This window comes from Chrysemys picta, chromosome 24 (assembly GCF_011386835.1).
Source record: "Chrysemys picta bellii isolate R12L10 chromosome 24, ASM1138683v2, whole genome shotgun sequence".
Lineage (NCBI taxonomy): Eukaryota > Metazoa > Chordata > Testudines > Emydidae > Chrysemys > Chrysemys picta.
In genome coordinates, this window is record NC_088814.1 from 3,956,889 (window position 1) to 3,974,110 (window position 17,222).

General features: G+C 55.4%; 1 protein-coding gene across 1 annotated transcript; it reads right to left on the reverse strand.

Moving 5' to 3' along the window:
* Nucleotides 1–5,615: 5,615 nt before the first annotated feature.
* On the reverse strand, nt 5,616–16,684 carry LOC101944047 (transcription factor CP2-like protein 1). The gene is made up of 15 exons (XM_005301821.4): nt 16,519–16,684; nt 15,181–15,335; nt 14,925–14,998; nt 14,655–14,760; nt 13,514–13,620; nt 13,261–13,413; nt 12,230–12,340; nt 11,706–11,803; nt 11,546–11,600; nt 10,559–10,652; nt 9,804–9,894; nt 8,305–8,387; nt 7,561–7,706; nt 6,933–6,984; nt 5,616–6,368 (listed from the first exon to the last, which is right to left on the reverse strand). Exons 1-15 carry the CDS (start codon nt 16,599–16,601, stop codon nt 6,331–6,333), a joined length of 1,446 nt encoding a protein of 481 aa, XP_005301878.1. The 5' UTR covers nt 16,602–16,684; the 3' UTR covers nt 5,616–6,330.
* Between the last annotated feature and the right edge of the window lie 538 nt (nt 16,685–17,222).

Here is a 17,222-nt window from a genome sequence, read left to right on the forward strand (position 1 = left end):
GTTTTGTCTTATTAGAAGAATGCCTTTGTAGGGCAAGAACTTCAACAGTTTAGTGTTGTGGACAAGCTCTTGCTTTCGGAATTCTAGAATAGGTCCCAGGTGCATTCCCACTTTGTCTTGGTTAGCCATCAATCAGATATATGGGATTTCTAGGCACAGGGTTATGTCTCAGCCTAAGTGTTGCTGATGCAGAGGTGGTAATAGACTGGAGCACCATTGTTTGACCTGATGAATACAGGAGGTATCACGTATTGAGATGAAGGGATCATCATTTAGGGGTGTGGAGGTTTTTGAGGGGAAGTGGCGGGAAGTAGTGGAACTTCTTAGAGGTTCAGCAAGGAACAAACCTGTGCTGAATATCTAATCTGATTTGAAGACTTCTGCTTGTGCCAAATGTGTGAGCTAAATTGAAGGACACCAGACTTCTTTCACTGGAGAGTGTGGTCTCCAGCGACTGTCATTGCAGGTCTTAAAGACGTATCAGGCCATTGACTGTTGCATTTACTTATTGGCTCCTGCCTTGCGCACCCACCAAAAATCTCCACATGCAGCCTAAATTGCTGGGCTGATTCCATGGAAATCCATGTGATCCACAAGGATAGTGGTATAAGTTGAACCATGTATTAATTCCTCTGCATAACCTGTGTCTGTCTTTTCAACACTCAGCAGCAGCAGGCCGTGAATTGTCCATGGACTAGTGCAGTGGTTCTCAAACTGCACCAGTTGATGCACTTTGGGGAGGGAGAGGGGGGACGACCTTCAGAACAGACAAGAAGGTAAAGTAAATGAAGATGCGTCTCGTACAGAGTGGTTCACAGAATAGACAGAGAACCTCTGGACTAATGGAATTTGACATCCTCCAGTAGAGGTGCTGTGAGGAGCTGTAACAACCAAAAATAAGAGGCTTTTTTTAATTAAAAAAAAAAAAAAAAAGACAGCAGTACTTTCAATCATGATTCTAGCACTGCTCCTGAAAAGGGTGGGACGAAAAGGTGTACCGTGCTGTCACAATGAATATTTAAAAAAAAAAAACTAAACAAAATTCCTATTTTCTAAACATTATTGTATTCTTCCTTTTTCCTTTTTTTATTTTAATCGAATGTGTTGTTCATGGCTGGCCCATGGTGTTGTGTTTTTGGTTTTTTGGAGGGGGGGGTGCAGGGGAGACCAGTATGACAAGGTTCTTCACTACAGTGTCCTATTCGTGTGGGTGGGCAGAGCCGAGGGTTGAACTGACCTGTGATCCTTTGTCCACACAGAGTGTGGCTTAGTGTTCGTTTTTAGTGAGGGGCATCCACCCAACTTGACCAAACTGCAGATTTTTCCTCTTTGTGCGGCTTTACCGACGATACTGCAGAGTTAACCAGAAAACTCCCAGGCACCGGGAGTCACAATCCTACCCCTCAGCGCTGGGCTTCCCAACCCCATGCCTGCCGTCTTGAGGGCTTTCCAGGCACGTACCAAAAAAACATACTTTGATCTTTCAAAGCTTCAGGCCAAAATCTTCACAGTCCACGTTCAAAAATCTGGTATCTTGCCGCCTTAGCCCTTCATTTCCATCCTTGAGGATAACCTTTCCCTGGGTCACATGCCAAAACCCACACAATTGCGGGCAATTGCACAGTTGATGGCAATTGCAGTAACCCAGGTGCAGAGTGGATTCCTCAGCACAGCGCCACATCTCCCGTGAAGTCTGCTGGGTTTTTTAAATGCTTCTCATCTTGTTTACAATCCACCTCAGATCACTTCTGCTCCCTTGTCGTTTATCGCTGCAGGGAACATGGCCTTGTACCTCTGGATTCCACAGTGGAGTGACTGTCACTGCGACAGGGCATTACTCTCCTATTGCTTCTCCCTACCTCCCAGCAGGCAGGGAAGGAAAAGGTTAGCACATGTTGCCATGTCCTTGCAGCCACTGAATGGGTCTAGCTTTCCACACCACATTTACCTTCTGGTTTTGTTTTTACTTGGACAGTGATTTTTAAAGCAACAGCCAAGGTACGTGGAATTGCTGGCTTCACCAACCCGCCTCTGCTGCTCCTTCACCCCTCCGTTTACTGTCCCCACTGAGACAATCTCCCTCATGTCCCCTCAGATGTGCATTATCCCTCCCCAGCCACATGGAGGTTGTTCCTCCCCCAGGCCCCATCTGCACCATTGCCTAGCAAGGCTAGTGTGTAACAGCTTTTGATTGGTCTTGACCCCATCCATTCTGTCCAGATGTCATCAGCTTGGCTACCCATGCATTGAGGCATGACGCTTAGATTGGATGTAAGGCCAGGACAGGTGGGGTCTTGGAGACTATTTAGCTCTCACCATGACAATCCCTCTTGCACGGTCACCCCCTACAATCCTCCTTTCCCATTGAGGCCATTCCTGCCGCACTAAAATCTTTAACCTTTGGGGATTCCTGCAGCCGACCAAATTCCTGAACTAAGGCCATGTCTACACTACAGAGCCTATGCTGGCATAGCCCATTAGTATAGAGTCTAGACGCCGCATATGCCAACAGAAAGAGGAGTTCCATCCACACAGTAACACCACTTCCTCAAACGACATGAACTATGCCGACACTTGCATTTACATTGGGGACTTTGCCGGCATAGTTGTGCCAGCTAAGGGGTGTAATGTTTTTTTTTGCACATTCCTCCCAACATAGCTATGATGGCATCACTTTGTAGTGTAGCCCTGACCTGGCTTTCAATTCTTCCAGAGGGTGGTTCAGACTCTTTATTTTTGGCTGTGAGGCTCGTAATTTTAATTGAATTTAACTCAAAGAAATAGTTTTTATTGTGATGAGAAGACTTTTTGTTTCATTGTTTGCTTTTTAGCATTCAGGATTGGGCTGATGTTCTTGTCTTCTATAGTTCCTTTTTCTTGTCCCAAACGCCTCTTATCTCGATCCGATCCAATCCAAATAGCTGCAGTTTTGGCTTTGTTGAGTGTACTATTCTCTTAAAGTTGTATGTGTTGGAGTTAGGTTTCTTTAAATATTTTTAAACTTTGGTGGATGCATCATGTCCATTAGACTAACTTATTGGACACGCAAGTTAGAACCTTGTCATACACTCCCTTAATTATATATATTATAGAGAGAGATCTGTAAAATATTATTTTAATGATATTGTAATCTGTGCTTTCCCCTCTCCTGGACACTAAGTGTGGATATAATATTGCCAATTAACTAAAAGTAAAAATATATATATGTAGCTAAATTGTACTTTTTTTTTGGTCTGTGTGATATGCCGTAATCCTGACTAACGCTGCGGTTGCATTGTGGTGATGGTAGTGCAAAGGAGTGCCCACAAATGCTGCATTTTGAGGTGTCAAAGCAAATAGCTAAGGATCATCTGACAAAGACTCTTTAACCTATTCTGTTTCTTACACACTTAGGCTGGGGTTTTCAACATTGACTTGTACAGGAGCAGAGTTAGGCCAGCCCTGAGCACTTTTGAAATCCCACCATTAACACAACTTAAAGAGGATCTTAATTGTTTTGGGGAACGATTACATGTCCTGACTGATCCTCCGTCCTTGGTATTGCTGCTTGGCGAATGCGTTTGTTGAATCTCATTATTTTTGAAGTAAATGGCTCATTTTCTTTTTTTCCAGAGTGCGGGACTTGGAATCTGGGGGTTTATGTTCTATTCCTGGCTCAGCCACTGATGCACAGTGTGGCTTTGGGCAAGTCTCTGCCTCTGTTTTCCCATCTGTAAAATGGGGATGATACTGACCTAATCTTCTGGGTTGTTGAGGCTTACGTTGTAAAGTGCTTTGAGATCCATGAGTGGAAGACTTGTTACTAAAGATCCAAGTGTTAATATATTTGGCAACAGCTGAATGTCTCAAACATATTAACCCCAACACACTGTTCTCCCATTGTGATGAAGCCAAGAAGGATCTTCCCTTCTTCTGTTGTTTATCCTCCTTTCATAGTACCAAACCTTGGGGGGTGGGGGAGAGGGGAGAGGTGCCCCCCCCAATCCTTGTTGATAAGTGTGTGTGTTGCCTACTCAAAGCATCCTAAAATTGTAATTTACAGGACGTTGGGACCCCTCTAGTTAAAGACTGTAGCGAGGAGAACATGAAAACCGCAGGTGAGTAGTCACCCCAAGGAATGGAGTGAAAGCGACAGACCACAAAAATAGCTTCATTAATATTTCATTCACCACCAGCTTTCCTCCCGAGTCCATCGCTGTATGTAGTCAGGTTTGGATTTGTCTGTGGCTAAACAATGACAAGAGACTGCTCAGAAAAGGGAGAAAACCAACCTCTGTAAGAGGAGATTCTGGTGCTGAGCATCCGTGGTATTTAGGATTGATAAGGGCTTCTTTACACAGGCGTGTAGGAGTTAAGTTCCTAATTTCCAAATGCAGTGGGAGTTGTCCCCCCCTTTATCGATGCTTCTGAAAATTCCAGCCTTAACTAGGGCAAGTGAAATATGACTGGTCCATTCATGTTTCATCACCCCACACTGCTTCTCTTTCACTTGACTGGAAGGCAGATAAGGGGGTGCAAACAGGCATCTAGTTAAAGAAATCTGGGTTCCCTTGGTACATTTTCATTCCCAACTGGATGAGAGGAGCTTTTCGAATGTGAGGGGTCATTGTTGGCATTCAGAGTCCTCTATGGGGGGGTAGTTCTCACCTTTCTGAAAGATGCTTCTTGCTGCAGACTGCATTGCATCATCTTCAGCAGGTTTTCCTCATCACCATAAGGGCCAGATGTTTTTCATAGATGAAAGCTAAACAGAGGGGGCCACCAGACAGGCTTGGGGAAAGCTACGCCACCTCCCCACTCGTCCTAAGCTTCATACGCTAGAGTGACTGAGATGTGCCCAAGTGCAGGTGCATGGGGATTTTGAACTGCAGGGCTGTCCCTGGAAGCGAATGCATTCCTTCTAAGAATTATTCTTCCTCCTATGTAGGAAGCAAAGGCATCCAAGGCTCAACACCTTTTGCTTTTCCTCAGTCCCGTTTCAATGGCTGATTGTGGCGCACGAAACAGAGCGCTGGGGATTTCTAAAAAATCACATTTTTAGCAACCGGGCTTAATTCAAAAACGAGAGAGAGAAGGGGGAACGCTTTGCCTTGAGCCTAATGCAAAAGTTTAACCAGAGGGTTTTTAAGCATTTCAGTCCTAGCCTCCATAACAAGTCAACAGTGCCTTCAGGATACAAGTGACAGGACACGTGGTTTTGGGGAGGAGTTTGAACCAGCCAGGGCTTTGCACCCAAGAGATTGGTTGTGTGGGAGGTTAATCTTAATCCTTGCTTCTCCCGTTGTATGGATGGGGGCAGTCCTACTAGGGCTCCATGCCTGTGCAAGGCTCTGCCTGTGTGGGTCCAAATGCAGGGCCAGGGCTTGGAGCGTTCAGCTTTCGTACTCCACTGGCTTTGTACGGTGAAAAATGTGTGCACATCTGCCCAGTCCTGTGTCTGAGCAGGCCGGACTCCTCCTGGTCCCCACCCACACGTTTTGCCCTCAAACTAGTTGCTAGTGGTTAGTTTAATCCCGAAGCGGTGTCCCCGTGCCATGATCCAGAGAGGGATTTGAAATCCCATTAACGCGCCCTCCCTCCCCCAACTGAAGCAGATGGCAGTAATAGACTGAAGCTTCAGCTCTGATATTCTTTTAATATAAAACGGATTAGACAATACAACATCCACATAAAAATAGAACTCTAAAAATGGCAGTTGGTTTTCAGTGTTAATATTAAGCCCGAGGAGACAATATTTAAAGGAGCCTGCTTACGTCAGCCTGAGGTTTGGTTTTGCTTACCAGTCAGGTCTGTGAAGGGGAGAATTTAAAGGAGGGGAGGGGGTTTCCCGGCAGGCAGGGATTTGCAAAGGTTCCCAAGGGGGTTGGGTGCTTTGGGAATTCTGCCCAGAAGGCCTCTGTCCACAGATTTCCCCCACTAACCTCCTGACATAGAGGCCTCCAGGGGACCGAATATCATTACTGACTTACGCTGGATTTGCACCAACAGCCTCGAGGTGAACTCCTTATGGCCGAGCCCTTGTGTGCAGGAGGCCACTAGCCGTGTAGGACAGAGCCACCATGGAGCATCCGTGTAAACATAACGTGCCGCAGTCTACACAAAGCAGAGCATGTCTTCAACCAGGGGGCACGTGACCATTTCACAAATGCAGCCCCTGGGCTGCCTAGATTCTTTCCAGCACTGGGAGGGGACTGCCTCGCTGGGAAATCCTCCTGTTGGCCTCGCCACCAGCTGCTTTGTGGGGGAATCTCCCTTGGGTCCAGACAGTGATTTGGCATCGCTTCTCTCATTGCACTTCTCTGCGCTGAACTGTCCTAGGTCGCTCTGCGCCTATCTTAAAATTAAGTGGTAGCCTTCTGGAGCCTGCACTGAGAGAGACAAAGGCACACGCACCCGTCACTTTTCCCGATCGGGAACTGAAGTCCTAATGTCTCCTCTTCGGCTTGAGCGAGGGCTTCTCCGTGCATTCGAGAGGACTAAAGACAGCGCTTTGGGACAGCCCAAAATCCTGTCGCCCTGTGAGAATGAAGGAGCCTGCCCCATCCCCGGCTAGGCCTGCATGGGCAGCTCTGCAGATACAGTATTAGCGGAGAGCCGGCGGTATGTTTTGTAGTAGCCATCTGCTTCCCCCAGTAGCCCTTCCCCCCTCCTTAGCTGCTTCTCTCCTCCCCCAACGAAGCTGCGTGTTTATAAATTAGTGTTTGGGGATCAGAGTAGGTAGATTCCAAAAATGTGTTCTCAAAAAGACCTCCCCAAGCCCCCTTCCCACCTCGTGTGGGTTTATTTTTTCTCCCTGTTCTTTTATGACCGATGTTCATATGAGTCATTTTCCCCATTCTGTCATGAGCCAGGGCCATCACAACCGTGGACTGGAGTTTCCCCTCGCAGGCTTGTTTTCCCCACCCTTTCCTTTTCCCATGGAAGCCGTCTACCTTTGGTAACAGCTGCTACGAAACAGGATTCATCTGGCAGGTTCCTGACCATCTGCGGTGCCCCAGAGAGGAAAGAGACAAGGTTTAGAACGTGGGCAGGCTGCAGCGTGAGTCAGCTGCTTCTCCAGCGGTGCTCTGGCAGGATTTTAAGAGGCGGGGTGCGAATTGCTGGGGTGGGTACCAGTTGCTTGGTCATCCTGCTGAGTGCAGGCGTGATTGTATAATACCCAGCTCTTAGAGAGCACTTTTCAATGGTAGATCTCAAAGCACCATCTTCATCATTCTCCCCGTCTTACAGGAAAGTGGGGCACAGAGCGGGGACGTGAGTTGGCCAAGGTCATCCAGCTGACCAGTGGCAGAGCTGGGGTTAGAACCCAGTTTTCCTGAGTCCCAGACCAATGCTCTATCCACAAGGCCACACAAGGCGGGACATGCACGTACTGGCCCGTGCAAGGGGGACTCCCCTTATCCTCCTGCCCCCCCAGCCCATGTGATGTCCTACCCCTTCACCAACAGCAGCTGATCTTTTATGGGAAAGTCCAGTGCAAAAGCGGGCTCTGCCAAGCAAGGGAGGGGACGGAATGGGAGACGGGAAGAGCCGGTTTCCCAAACTGGATCCCCCCCTTACCAGGTCACTGATGAGGATGTGAATCCCGGTCGGGCCCTGCTTGGAAACCTGCTGGATCTGGTTGGCTGGGAGGCTGAGCATCTCTGCCAGTTTATTGGTCAGTTCCGTGGCCGTGAGTTCTTCCAGATAGACCTCTTGATACGGGGCTTCCAAAGAAAACCCCAAAAAGGAAGTGAGCCAGCGCCGGGATTTCCCTCCCCTCCCCAAGAGCTTTGTCGGGCGACGAAAGGACCTCCCGGACCACCTGCAGCTACAGTGGCGACAAACCCACCCCACAGGCCCAGCTCCAGCCTCTCCGGTAGTAGGAGGAAGCTTGGATTCAGATGCAGCCTCTGTAGCTGCCCCCGATCCCTGAAAGCTGCTGACCTGAGGCAGGGCAGCCACTGCTTGATTGCAAGCCAAGGGCTTGAGCCAGGGCTGAGGGAGAGCTGTCTGGCTAAAGGTTTCCTACAGTTGCCCATCACGGGGGTATCTTAGCCCCTTCCCCATAAAGTTGATAGGAAAGGCCCTAGTGGATTTCATCCAGCATCATTATATTGGCTTCAGTGGACTGTGGCCCCAGCCCTGAGCCGGATACGTAGCCAGGGGCAGCTTTGCACGGATGGGTGCACCAGAAATGCGGAGCTAGAGTCCAGTGCAGAATCTCTCCCAAGCCCAAGACTTGCTGTGCCCAGCCCAGGGTCAAAGGAGCATTGGCCTTGGCCCTCGGGAGCATTCACGGTGAAGAGTAGCTGCTTGTTTTACCTGGGTGCGAGTCCTCGGGGGTGTCTCTGCCGTTGGCTTGGGGCTCCCTGGACATGTACAGGGTGAGCCGAGGGCGGATGCACCTGTGGGAGAGGAGAGGGTGTTGACTGGCCTATCGACCTGTAGTTCTTGTAGCCATGCTCGTGTAACGTGTATTGTACTTAGTGTCCAGGGGCCCCAGGAGCGATCACGTGCTGCATGCGTGTGTGCACGTGTCCTCCACACAAGACCTCAATGCCAATTTTACAGGTGGGGAAACTGAGGCACAGGGCTTGTGATTCACTGGAGGCTGCGTAGGGAGTCTTGCAGAGTTGGGAACTGAAGCCAGATCTCCTGGGTCCCTGGCACACCCCCTCCCTCCTCTGCCTATGGGAATTCAGGGACACCCCACCTCCCTACCCTACCTCTGCAGCTGAAGAGAAGCTTGTAATGAACCCCTTAGACTTGCATTGATCTGCCTCAGCTGGGGGGAGTGCGCGTGTGTGTGTGTGTGTGTGAGTGAAGTATTTACCTCCTGCTAGGCACCGTGGTTGCATGAGTGGGACACGCTCCTGTGTGAACAGAGCTAACCGGGCCCCGGCTGGGCTATTTGGGGGGGTGGGGAAAGCAATAGCATTGCCTAGTAGCTGGAGGAGGCTGGGATGAGACCCCACGCATCGGAGCAGCTGGGGAATGGGGGTGAACTGTGGGGTTGCAATAGCAGGAGCCCGTGGCCTGAGAGCAGCTGGAAGGTGCAGTAACCCAGGGGTGCAAGAGGGAACAATCCTGCACAGGTTGGGAGAGGGGCTCGCTGTGCCTCTTCATGACACTCCCCCGTCTCGTCTCCTGAGATCAGCAGCAGCAGACCTCAGGGCTTGTGACCAGGTCACCACTGTCCGCCGGTGCAGAGAACCCATCGCTCCATGGCTGCTGCAATCGGAGCAGAGCCCTGGCCCCATCTCGGGGGTTAGCGCCGCAAGACTAGCCCCTTCTGCGGTCCTGTCCCCTCGGCTGTGCCAGGGCAGGGCCAGCCACCCACTGCACCTCCTCCTAGAGGCTGAGGCCAAGATTTCCAAGGGCTGAGCACCTGCCTTCTGAGAATTGGAGCCCCCCAAGTTACTAGTCCCTCCCTGAAATCGGGGCCTAAATCTGGGCTATCTATAGCCACCACATCCCACCCCCTGGGACGGTACTGAGAACTTACTGACTCATGACAGGCACCAGCCAGGTGCAAAGGAGACAGGGAGCCTCCCTCTAAGCTACTGCTAGACGAGGTAGAGCAGTGACTTCCTGCAGGAAAGCGATTGCTTAGAGTATAAAGCCGTTCGGGCAGAGACCGGCCTTTTGTTCTGTTTGTACAGCGCCTAGCACAGTGGGAGCCTGGATCGTGACTGGGGCTGCTAGCTGCTACTGTAGTGCAAATCAGTGGGCTCTGGGTCTGCCTGAGGACTGCAGGAGGGGACCCCGTGTTCCCCCTCCCGCCAGCCCAGGATGCAGTGTGAAGTTCCCCCCCCTCACACCTGGCTTTCAGCGCATGGGAGAGCCGGATCCCATCAGCCGCTCCACAGATCTGGATGAGGTCACTGCGGGAAAGCTTCAACAGGTCGGCTCCTGGAGACAGACAGACAGACAGATGGGGTTGGCATGATCATCCCCGGACGGAGCAGTTCACGGGCAGGGGCTGGACCCGCCATGCCGCAGGTCCCTCCCTGGGGAAGGAAAGCATCCCCCTGGGTGGGACTGAGCCGAGCAGGGCTCCTGTCTGTTTCACACCCTCCCCTGACTCCCCGCAGAGGAGGGTTAGGTCAGCAGGGGCTGAAGGCAGCCAGCTCTGTGCCAGACTAATGACTCCAGCAGCATGGACCTGTTGAGAGCAGGCTGCTCCTCCAGCCCCTGGCTCGGCTGGGTTCTTCGGACAAGGCCCGAGCCCAGCTTGCAGAGCTGGTACCGGTCACGTGGCCCACGTCCCTTTGTCAGTGGAGGCTGCTGTTCTGTGGTGACAGCGGTAGGTCCCCAGAGGCACGGACAGACTGCTCCTCCCCAACCTCTCCGTCGTCCAAGCCACCCGGAGTTTATCCATGCGTCTCGGCGCCTCTCCAGAGCACAGAGATGTATTTGTCTTGTGAGCATCCCCTTAGGACAGGGACAAAGCCACGCAAGGGTGAGCCTGGCCCAGAACCCAGCATCCCACCGCTGCCCCCCAGCTCTGGGGCAGGTTGGATCCACCCTGCCCTTCTCTCTAGTTTCATGGGCTCAAGAAGTGAGACGGCCTCACCTGTGAAATTAGCCAACATCCTGCAGTAACCGGAGAAGCGATTCTTGTGCAGCCACTGCTGGGTTTCCAAGATGGAGGCACAGGGACTGAGAGCCTGGGACAGACGGATGGAGAGCGGAGTGTTTGGAGTGACAGGTGGGCTTGAGACCCCAATCATGAGTTTTGTACGTACTCAGCAAGCCTCAGCCCAGCACTCACCCGGCTCCCCTGGACCTGGTGGAGTGACCCTGAGGGCTAGCTGGACGCCTGTGCGGAGACAGCCGCCAGGCGTAGCTCCAGGTGCAGAGTGACGCTGGTAACCCCCGGGAACCTGAACGCCTTCAGTGTCTGTCCCAGCTGGGCCCAGACACCCAGGCCTTGTCCTAGTACTAAATGCTGCAGTGTCCCAACCCGGGCGTGGGATCTCTTGCCATCCAGGTATCGGGCAGGTTCAGTAACAACCCCAGTGCAGCCCCGGATGGCTGAAGCTTGGTTACCTCCGCGGCTTATTCCGGTAGCGGGGCTGGGGTGGTCCCTGTGTGGCGCAGGGGTTAGAACAGGCGCCAAGGGCTCTGAGTTCCGTTCCCAAATGGCAGGGGTGTGAGAGCGAGAGCAGGGAGTCAGGACTCCTTGGTTCTGCACTGGGCTCTGGGAGGGGATGTATGACCAGGGAAGCTAGAGGGGGGTCCATGGGAGTCAGGACTCCTGGGTTCTGCGCTGGGTTCTACCCCAGCCTTGCTGCAGGGCATCGGCTCAAGTCACTTAATCTCTCTCTGCCTCAGTTTGCTCATGGGCAAGATGCGTGCACTAACAGCCACCCCACAGCAGGCAGAGACTCGCTTGATTAGCAAGTGCTTCCAGTTCCTCCACCCGCCTGCCGGGAAAAGAATGATGGTTCCTCTGTTACATGCAATGCCAAGGTCCCCTCCTGCCCCCAGAGGGCAGCTGGCCATGGCGTAGGGTGGGGGTGGCAGAGTGAGGAAAGGGGAGCGCCAGGCAGGCTCTTACCTCGGCCGTGCTCTCTGCTGGGCTGTCTGAGGGGCAGCTGGGCGAGGAACAACCCCTGCCAGGGAGAAGGGAGACAGTTATCCTGCAGCAGGCAGCGCAGGAGGGAAGGGGGGGCTACAAGTGGGGGGGGGGATCAGAGCAGGGGGTCTCTCCAGCTTACCTTTCAGGGGTCAGCAGTTTGAAGGCGTGAGGAGAGGGGAGTCCGGGGGTGGCCGGGGGGCTGTGGGGGCTGCTGGAGGCTTCTGGCCAGGGGGCACACTGGAAGCAGAGGGGAGAGGATTAGGTAGTTTCCACTTCTCGAGCAGTGCTGTGCTTTGCGCACAGCACCCCCCTTAATGCAGCCACCTCTGGGGTGGAGGTGGGGACCTAGTCACCATCCTCCCCACACCCACACACGCACCTCCCTGTCTGTGTTGTGGGGTTAGACAAGTGCCCACTTCCCAGCCAGGGGACGCACCTCTGGGGTTCGCTATTAGGACGGAGTCCTGGTTATCTTGCTGCCCCGTTCAGAGCATGGCACCGATCCTGCCCCTTGACAAGTCAAGGCCCACCCAGCTCTGCCCTACCCAGGAACGCTGTACTGCCACACCCAAGGTACGGCTAGAAACTCAATGCCAGCAGGCTCGTGCCCCTCTCAGTTGCCCCTGGTGCTGTGAGGTTGCCCCACGCCCGCCCCAAACCCACCTCTGCCAGCACCGTGCTCTCATAGGAAGGCTGGTATTTTTCTCGCTCCTGCGGTGACTGTTTCTCGATTTTCTCCCGGTCAGTTTTTTGTTTCCTGTCTGCTCCCTTGGGCTGAAAAATCAAATTCCCCCAATTCCAACTGGCCCCAGGAAGTGCAGACCCCATTGTATCGGCAGAGGGACCCTCCCCCAGGCTGGGCCAGCAGGATAGGTTCCTCTGAAAGTCCCCAGCATCCTCTACCTCTTTGCAGCCATCGATCTTCGCAAAGGATCTTAGTACTATTATCCCCATTTTGGTGATGGGGAAACTGAGGCAGAGCGGGGCAGTCACCCAGCAGGTCAGGGTCAGAGCTGGGAATAAATCCCTAGCGTGCTGAGTCCCACTCTGGGGTCTTAACCACTGGACCACACTGCCTCCCATGTGGTGGTGATGGCAAAATATAAATCTCTGAAAGGGGGTGCTAGCACCCCTCTGGTGTCTTCTAGCCCTGGAGCACCCCCCCCCCAGCTTCTCTGCTGGGCCTCCTGACAGACACCTGCACCAGCCTGCCAAGCTGAGGGGTGGAGACAGAGTTGACCCCCAAGACAGAAGTCGGGGGGAGCGTGGGAGAGCTGAGGCCTGTACTGCTCCCTGTCTTGTGGAAGCTCAGACCTGGCCGTGGGAGGCAGAGCCGGAGCAGTACCCTGCGCGCCAGTGACGGAGAGGAGGGAGCAGCGTTTAGTGGCTAGAACAGGGGACAGCGGGGCAGGACTCCAGGGTTCTCTTCTTGACTGCGAGGCCGTGGACCCAGGGGATGGCTGGGCCATCTAGTGGCTGTATCAGAGGATGGCGCGTCGGACTCCTGGGTTCCATGCCCCCGGCTTGATCCCAGGGTGCCAGGCCCCTGCCCTGGAGGACTGTTACCATGACCATCTCTGCTTTAATGCTGCTTCCGCCCGGCCTCCCCCCAGCCCAGGCAGCAGGGGACGTTAGGGGAAGCCAGAGAGGGGGCCCAGGTCCATGCCCGGGCAGGGTCAGGGCGGTACTGGCACCTTGAACACTTTGATGAGGCAGCTGGCCGAGTGCAGGTGATCCACGTGCTCGCCCTTCTCGTTGGCCTTGTAGGTGTCGATCTGGATGCGGAAGGGGACGCCCTTCTCACCCCCGTTCTTGCGCAGCGTGAATTCGGTGCTGATGCAGTGCACCTGCCGGGAGGGAAGGGGTGAGAGTGGCCCCCTGGATCCCCCCGCCCCCCCGTCGGTGCTCTGTCCCTCCACCCTCCCCGTGCTCCACCCAGGCTCTGACCTGCACGAAGACGGACGTCCTCTTGGTGGGGTCCCAGAGGAACTCCACCGTGTTCAGCAGGGTGGGGTGGATGTGCGGCTCCAGCACCCCGACAGACAGGGGGATGTCTGCAAGCAGGGCACAGAGGGATCAGGCAGGACCGGAGCCAGGGAGACGCGTATGCAGGGCCGCAGGTGCCCAAACACCACAGGGATGGGCACGACGGAGGAGCCCACGTGGAACAGAAGGGGCCGAAGGATCCGGTGTCCGTGAGCCGCTGCTGGCTACCTTCTCGGAGCTCTCACCCCTCCCATGAAACCGGATCACAAAGCCCTCCTATGCCATAGCGAATTCAGCTTCCCAGCCCTGGGGGCGGGGAGCTGTTCTCCCCCTAGCGACAGCGAGGCTGAGAGAATGTCCTGCCCAAGGTCCTCAAGTGGGGGCTAGGACCCAGCAGTCCCAATGCCAGCTCTGACTACTGAACCAGGCTTCCTCCCAAAGGTGAGAAGAGGACCCTGGAGTCCGGGCTCCCTGTCCTGTGCTCGAAGCACTTTATGGGCCCAAATCTCCACAAGGGGCCCAGCTCCCAGTGTCTGCAGCGCTGAATTGAATCACAGCTCCCCAGTGCCCCCAGTTCCTTCAGCCTGGTTCCCAGCCCTCTGTTCTCATCCTCTGCTTCCTTCCCCCACCGCCTCCACATGGGCTGGTGGAGCTGGGCCAGACCCAGCAAGGGGGAGCCTGGGGTTCCCCCAGAACTCTCAGCTGCTTGCCAGGGCTGGGATGGCATTTCTGGGGTGCCAGGACCGCGATGGAGGTGGGAGGGCAAAGGGATAGGCTCATGCCCAGCCTGGCTTAGCACAGAGGCCCACCTCGGATTCCTCCTGCCCCCAGAGTCTCCTCCGTGCGGGGCCTAGCGTCTGGTCCTGGTTCCTCTCGGCTCTGACCCAGGGACCCCTGCCCTCCTTGCTTCACCCACATCGGAGGCTGCGCTGCTCTTGGGGGCTTCCTGGCCCACATGGATGGGATGCTAGCTACGCCCTGGCTGGGCTGCAGATGCCAGGAGCGAGGGGCACCGTGCTCAGTGTGTGAGACAGAGATTAGGGGTGTGGACCCCGTCTCCCTTGGGCACAGCCAGGCTGCTCCCGGGGGCAGCCAGACTCACCAATGTCCAGGATGCGGTCGCCGGGGCGGTTCCACCTCCATCCCTCCAGCTGCTGGTGCTCCGTGTACTGCAGGCGCCGGTCATGAAACACCACCCTGGCCACGCTCTGCGGGAGAGAGGGGCGTCAGGCGCTGTCAGGGGCCAGGCTCCGTGGCCAGGAGCAGATGGGCGATGGAGCCACGCCAGCCGGGGAGGGAGAGGTCACGTCACGCAGCAGGGGTCGTGGCCTGAGCACGAACCGCTCAGCCCCCATTCTCTGCCCCCCCTCACCTTCAGCAGCTTCCGGCACTCGGAAAAGTCGCCCAGTTTGGGGTTGCACAGCAGCCGGATCTCGTAGGACTGGCCTGAAAGAGACTGGGTGTGAGACCCGGGGACCTGTGGGCAGGGGGGCCCCAGGAGGTGTTCTCTGCCCCCCGCTGCGGGCAGCTGGAGCACTGCTAGCCCCTGGGCTTACCCTCTCCGGCGTGGCTGGGGGGGAGCCGATGAGATCACAGCATGACCCCCCCCCGCCCAGGGCACGGCTCACCTTGGTTGAGGTAGGTGAGGGTCTCCTCGTGCTGTTTGATGGCGGGCGAGGTGGGGGTGCAGAGCACGTACTGGAAGGCCGGGCAGTGCAGCTCGGCCGACGTGGAGATGTTGTTCTGCTCCTCCTGCTTCAGGAAAGGCAGCGCCAGGGACTCCCTGCGGCAGGGCAGAGCACACGGCGGTGGGGGCGGCTTCCCCTGGGCGCTCCCCCTCCCCGCAGCCTTCCCAGCATGTGGGGGGGGGAGTATAATTCTCCTATCACACTTCCTCCCCAGCCCCTAGTGTCCTGAGCATAGGCCTGCGAGCCAGTCTCAGCCCAGGTCCTACCACTGGGACCTGGACACATCACTCCCCCTCTCCCGAGCCTCAGTTTCCCCTCAGAAGCATTAGCCTGACCCATCTGGTGGTGCTTAGCCCTGAAGGGGTGTGGGCCCCCAGGGATTACTTAGGGTTAGGAGGAAGGGGAGGGAATATTTCCTCCGCGTGGCAAGAAAATGCCCCTGACCCTGGAATCATCTCTAGGGGGTGGAAGCCCGTTGGCCCTCGGGACATCTAGACCGGACAGCACAGGAGGAAATACAAGTGGGAAGGATCCTGCCCTGACTCCGGCGAGGTGGCTGGAGCCCGGTGGGGGCTGTTCCGGCTCTAGTCCCTGCCTCCCAGGGCTGGTTGCGAGCACTTGGGAAGGCGCCAGCATTACCCCCAGGGAGCTCGTCTGCCAGCTCGTGGCTGAACGGAGGGTAGAGGTTTATTGGGGGGGGTGCTGCCAGCCTGGCGTGCTAGCACCAGCAGCAGAGGGGGCCCCACATTCAGTCCCTGCCAAGGGCCTGCTGGCCGGGGGGGTTCAAGAGCTCCGTGGCCAGCCATGGGTGGCTCTCAGCCCCTCTGCCAATCAAACCAGCCATGTCTCCCCATGGTGTGTGTTGATCACAGGTGACACAGCTTGGGCAGACCTTGGCAATCCATCGTCATCACGAGCCAGCCAGAAAGGTCCTTCATGCTTGGGGGGACAGACCAAAACCAAATGCCTTTCTCCCGGCCAGAGCCTGTGAACTGCTTCGTCAGACACACAAAGAGAAGGGCCTGGGTCTTTCCCAAACACCCACTGAAGGGCCTCTCTCACATACAGAGGGCACTGAAATGGGACAATCCCCTCTCCTCCCCTGCCGTCCATTTCTCACACACGTACCCCTTCCGCTAGCACCGCCGCTGTAATAACAGGCCAGGATCTCCAAGCCCAAGCAAAAATTGATATTCCTGGTTTACAGAAGGGGGAAACTGAGGCACAACGGTAGCGAGGGCGGGGGAGCCATTTGGGGGATGCGAAAAAGCCACTTACCTGAGCAGATTGCCGCCGGAGCAGGGGTACATCTCCCCTGGCCCCGGCCAGTAGTGCTCGGGCTGACTGTGCCAGAACAGCATGGTGAGGGCGTGAGGCTGGACAGGAAAGTCCCCAGATCTGAGCCAGGGGCGCTGTCAGGCGGCTGTTGTCCGGAGAGGCAGCTCCTGGCACCTGTCTTTATGCTCCCAGGCTCCCCAGGTGGGTGTGTGCAGGGAGACGTGCTGAAGGATTGGCCAGCGTCCAGCTGGCTCTGAGCAGCTGGACACACCCTGGGCGGGGGGGAAGGACGGGAGCTGGAGCCGTTTCACAGCGGCTGCCTTCGTCTGTGTTACAGGAGGTGGGCGGTCATCGCTGGGGCACGAGCGGGCAAAGCGCCTCGTGCTGGAGCCACAAGCCAGAGATGGGTTCCTGCCCCTCGCGCTTAACCAAGAGCTGCGGTCGGAGGCAGCAAGGACCCGGTGGGACGTGGCACAAACAGCAAAAACAAGCTCAGAAAACCATAGGCATGTCCACCCGTCCCCAGGGGCAGCACCTTACAGCGGGCATTGTCTAGGTAACCCCTTCCCCATGCTTTGCAGGCGCAGGAGACAGGTGAGCGCACAGCTAAGCCGTGATCTGGCATGGGTCTCTCTTTGCCGGGGGATTTGCCATGCACGGTCTGCGCTGGTGCAGGAGAACCCCAGCCATGCCATCGTCCCCCA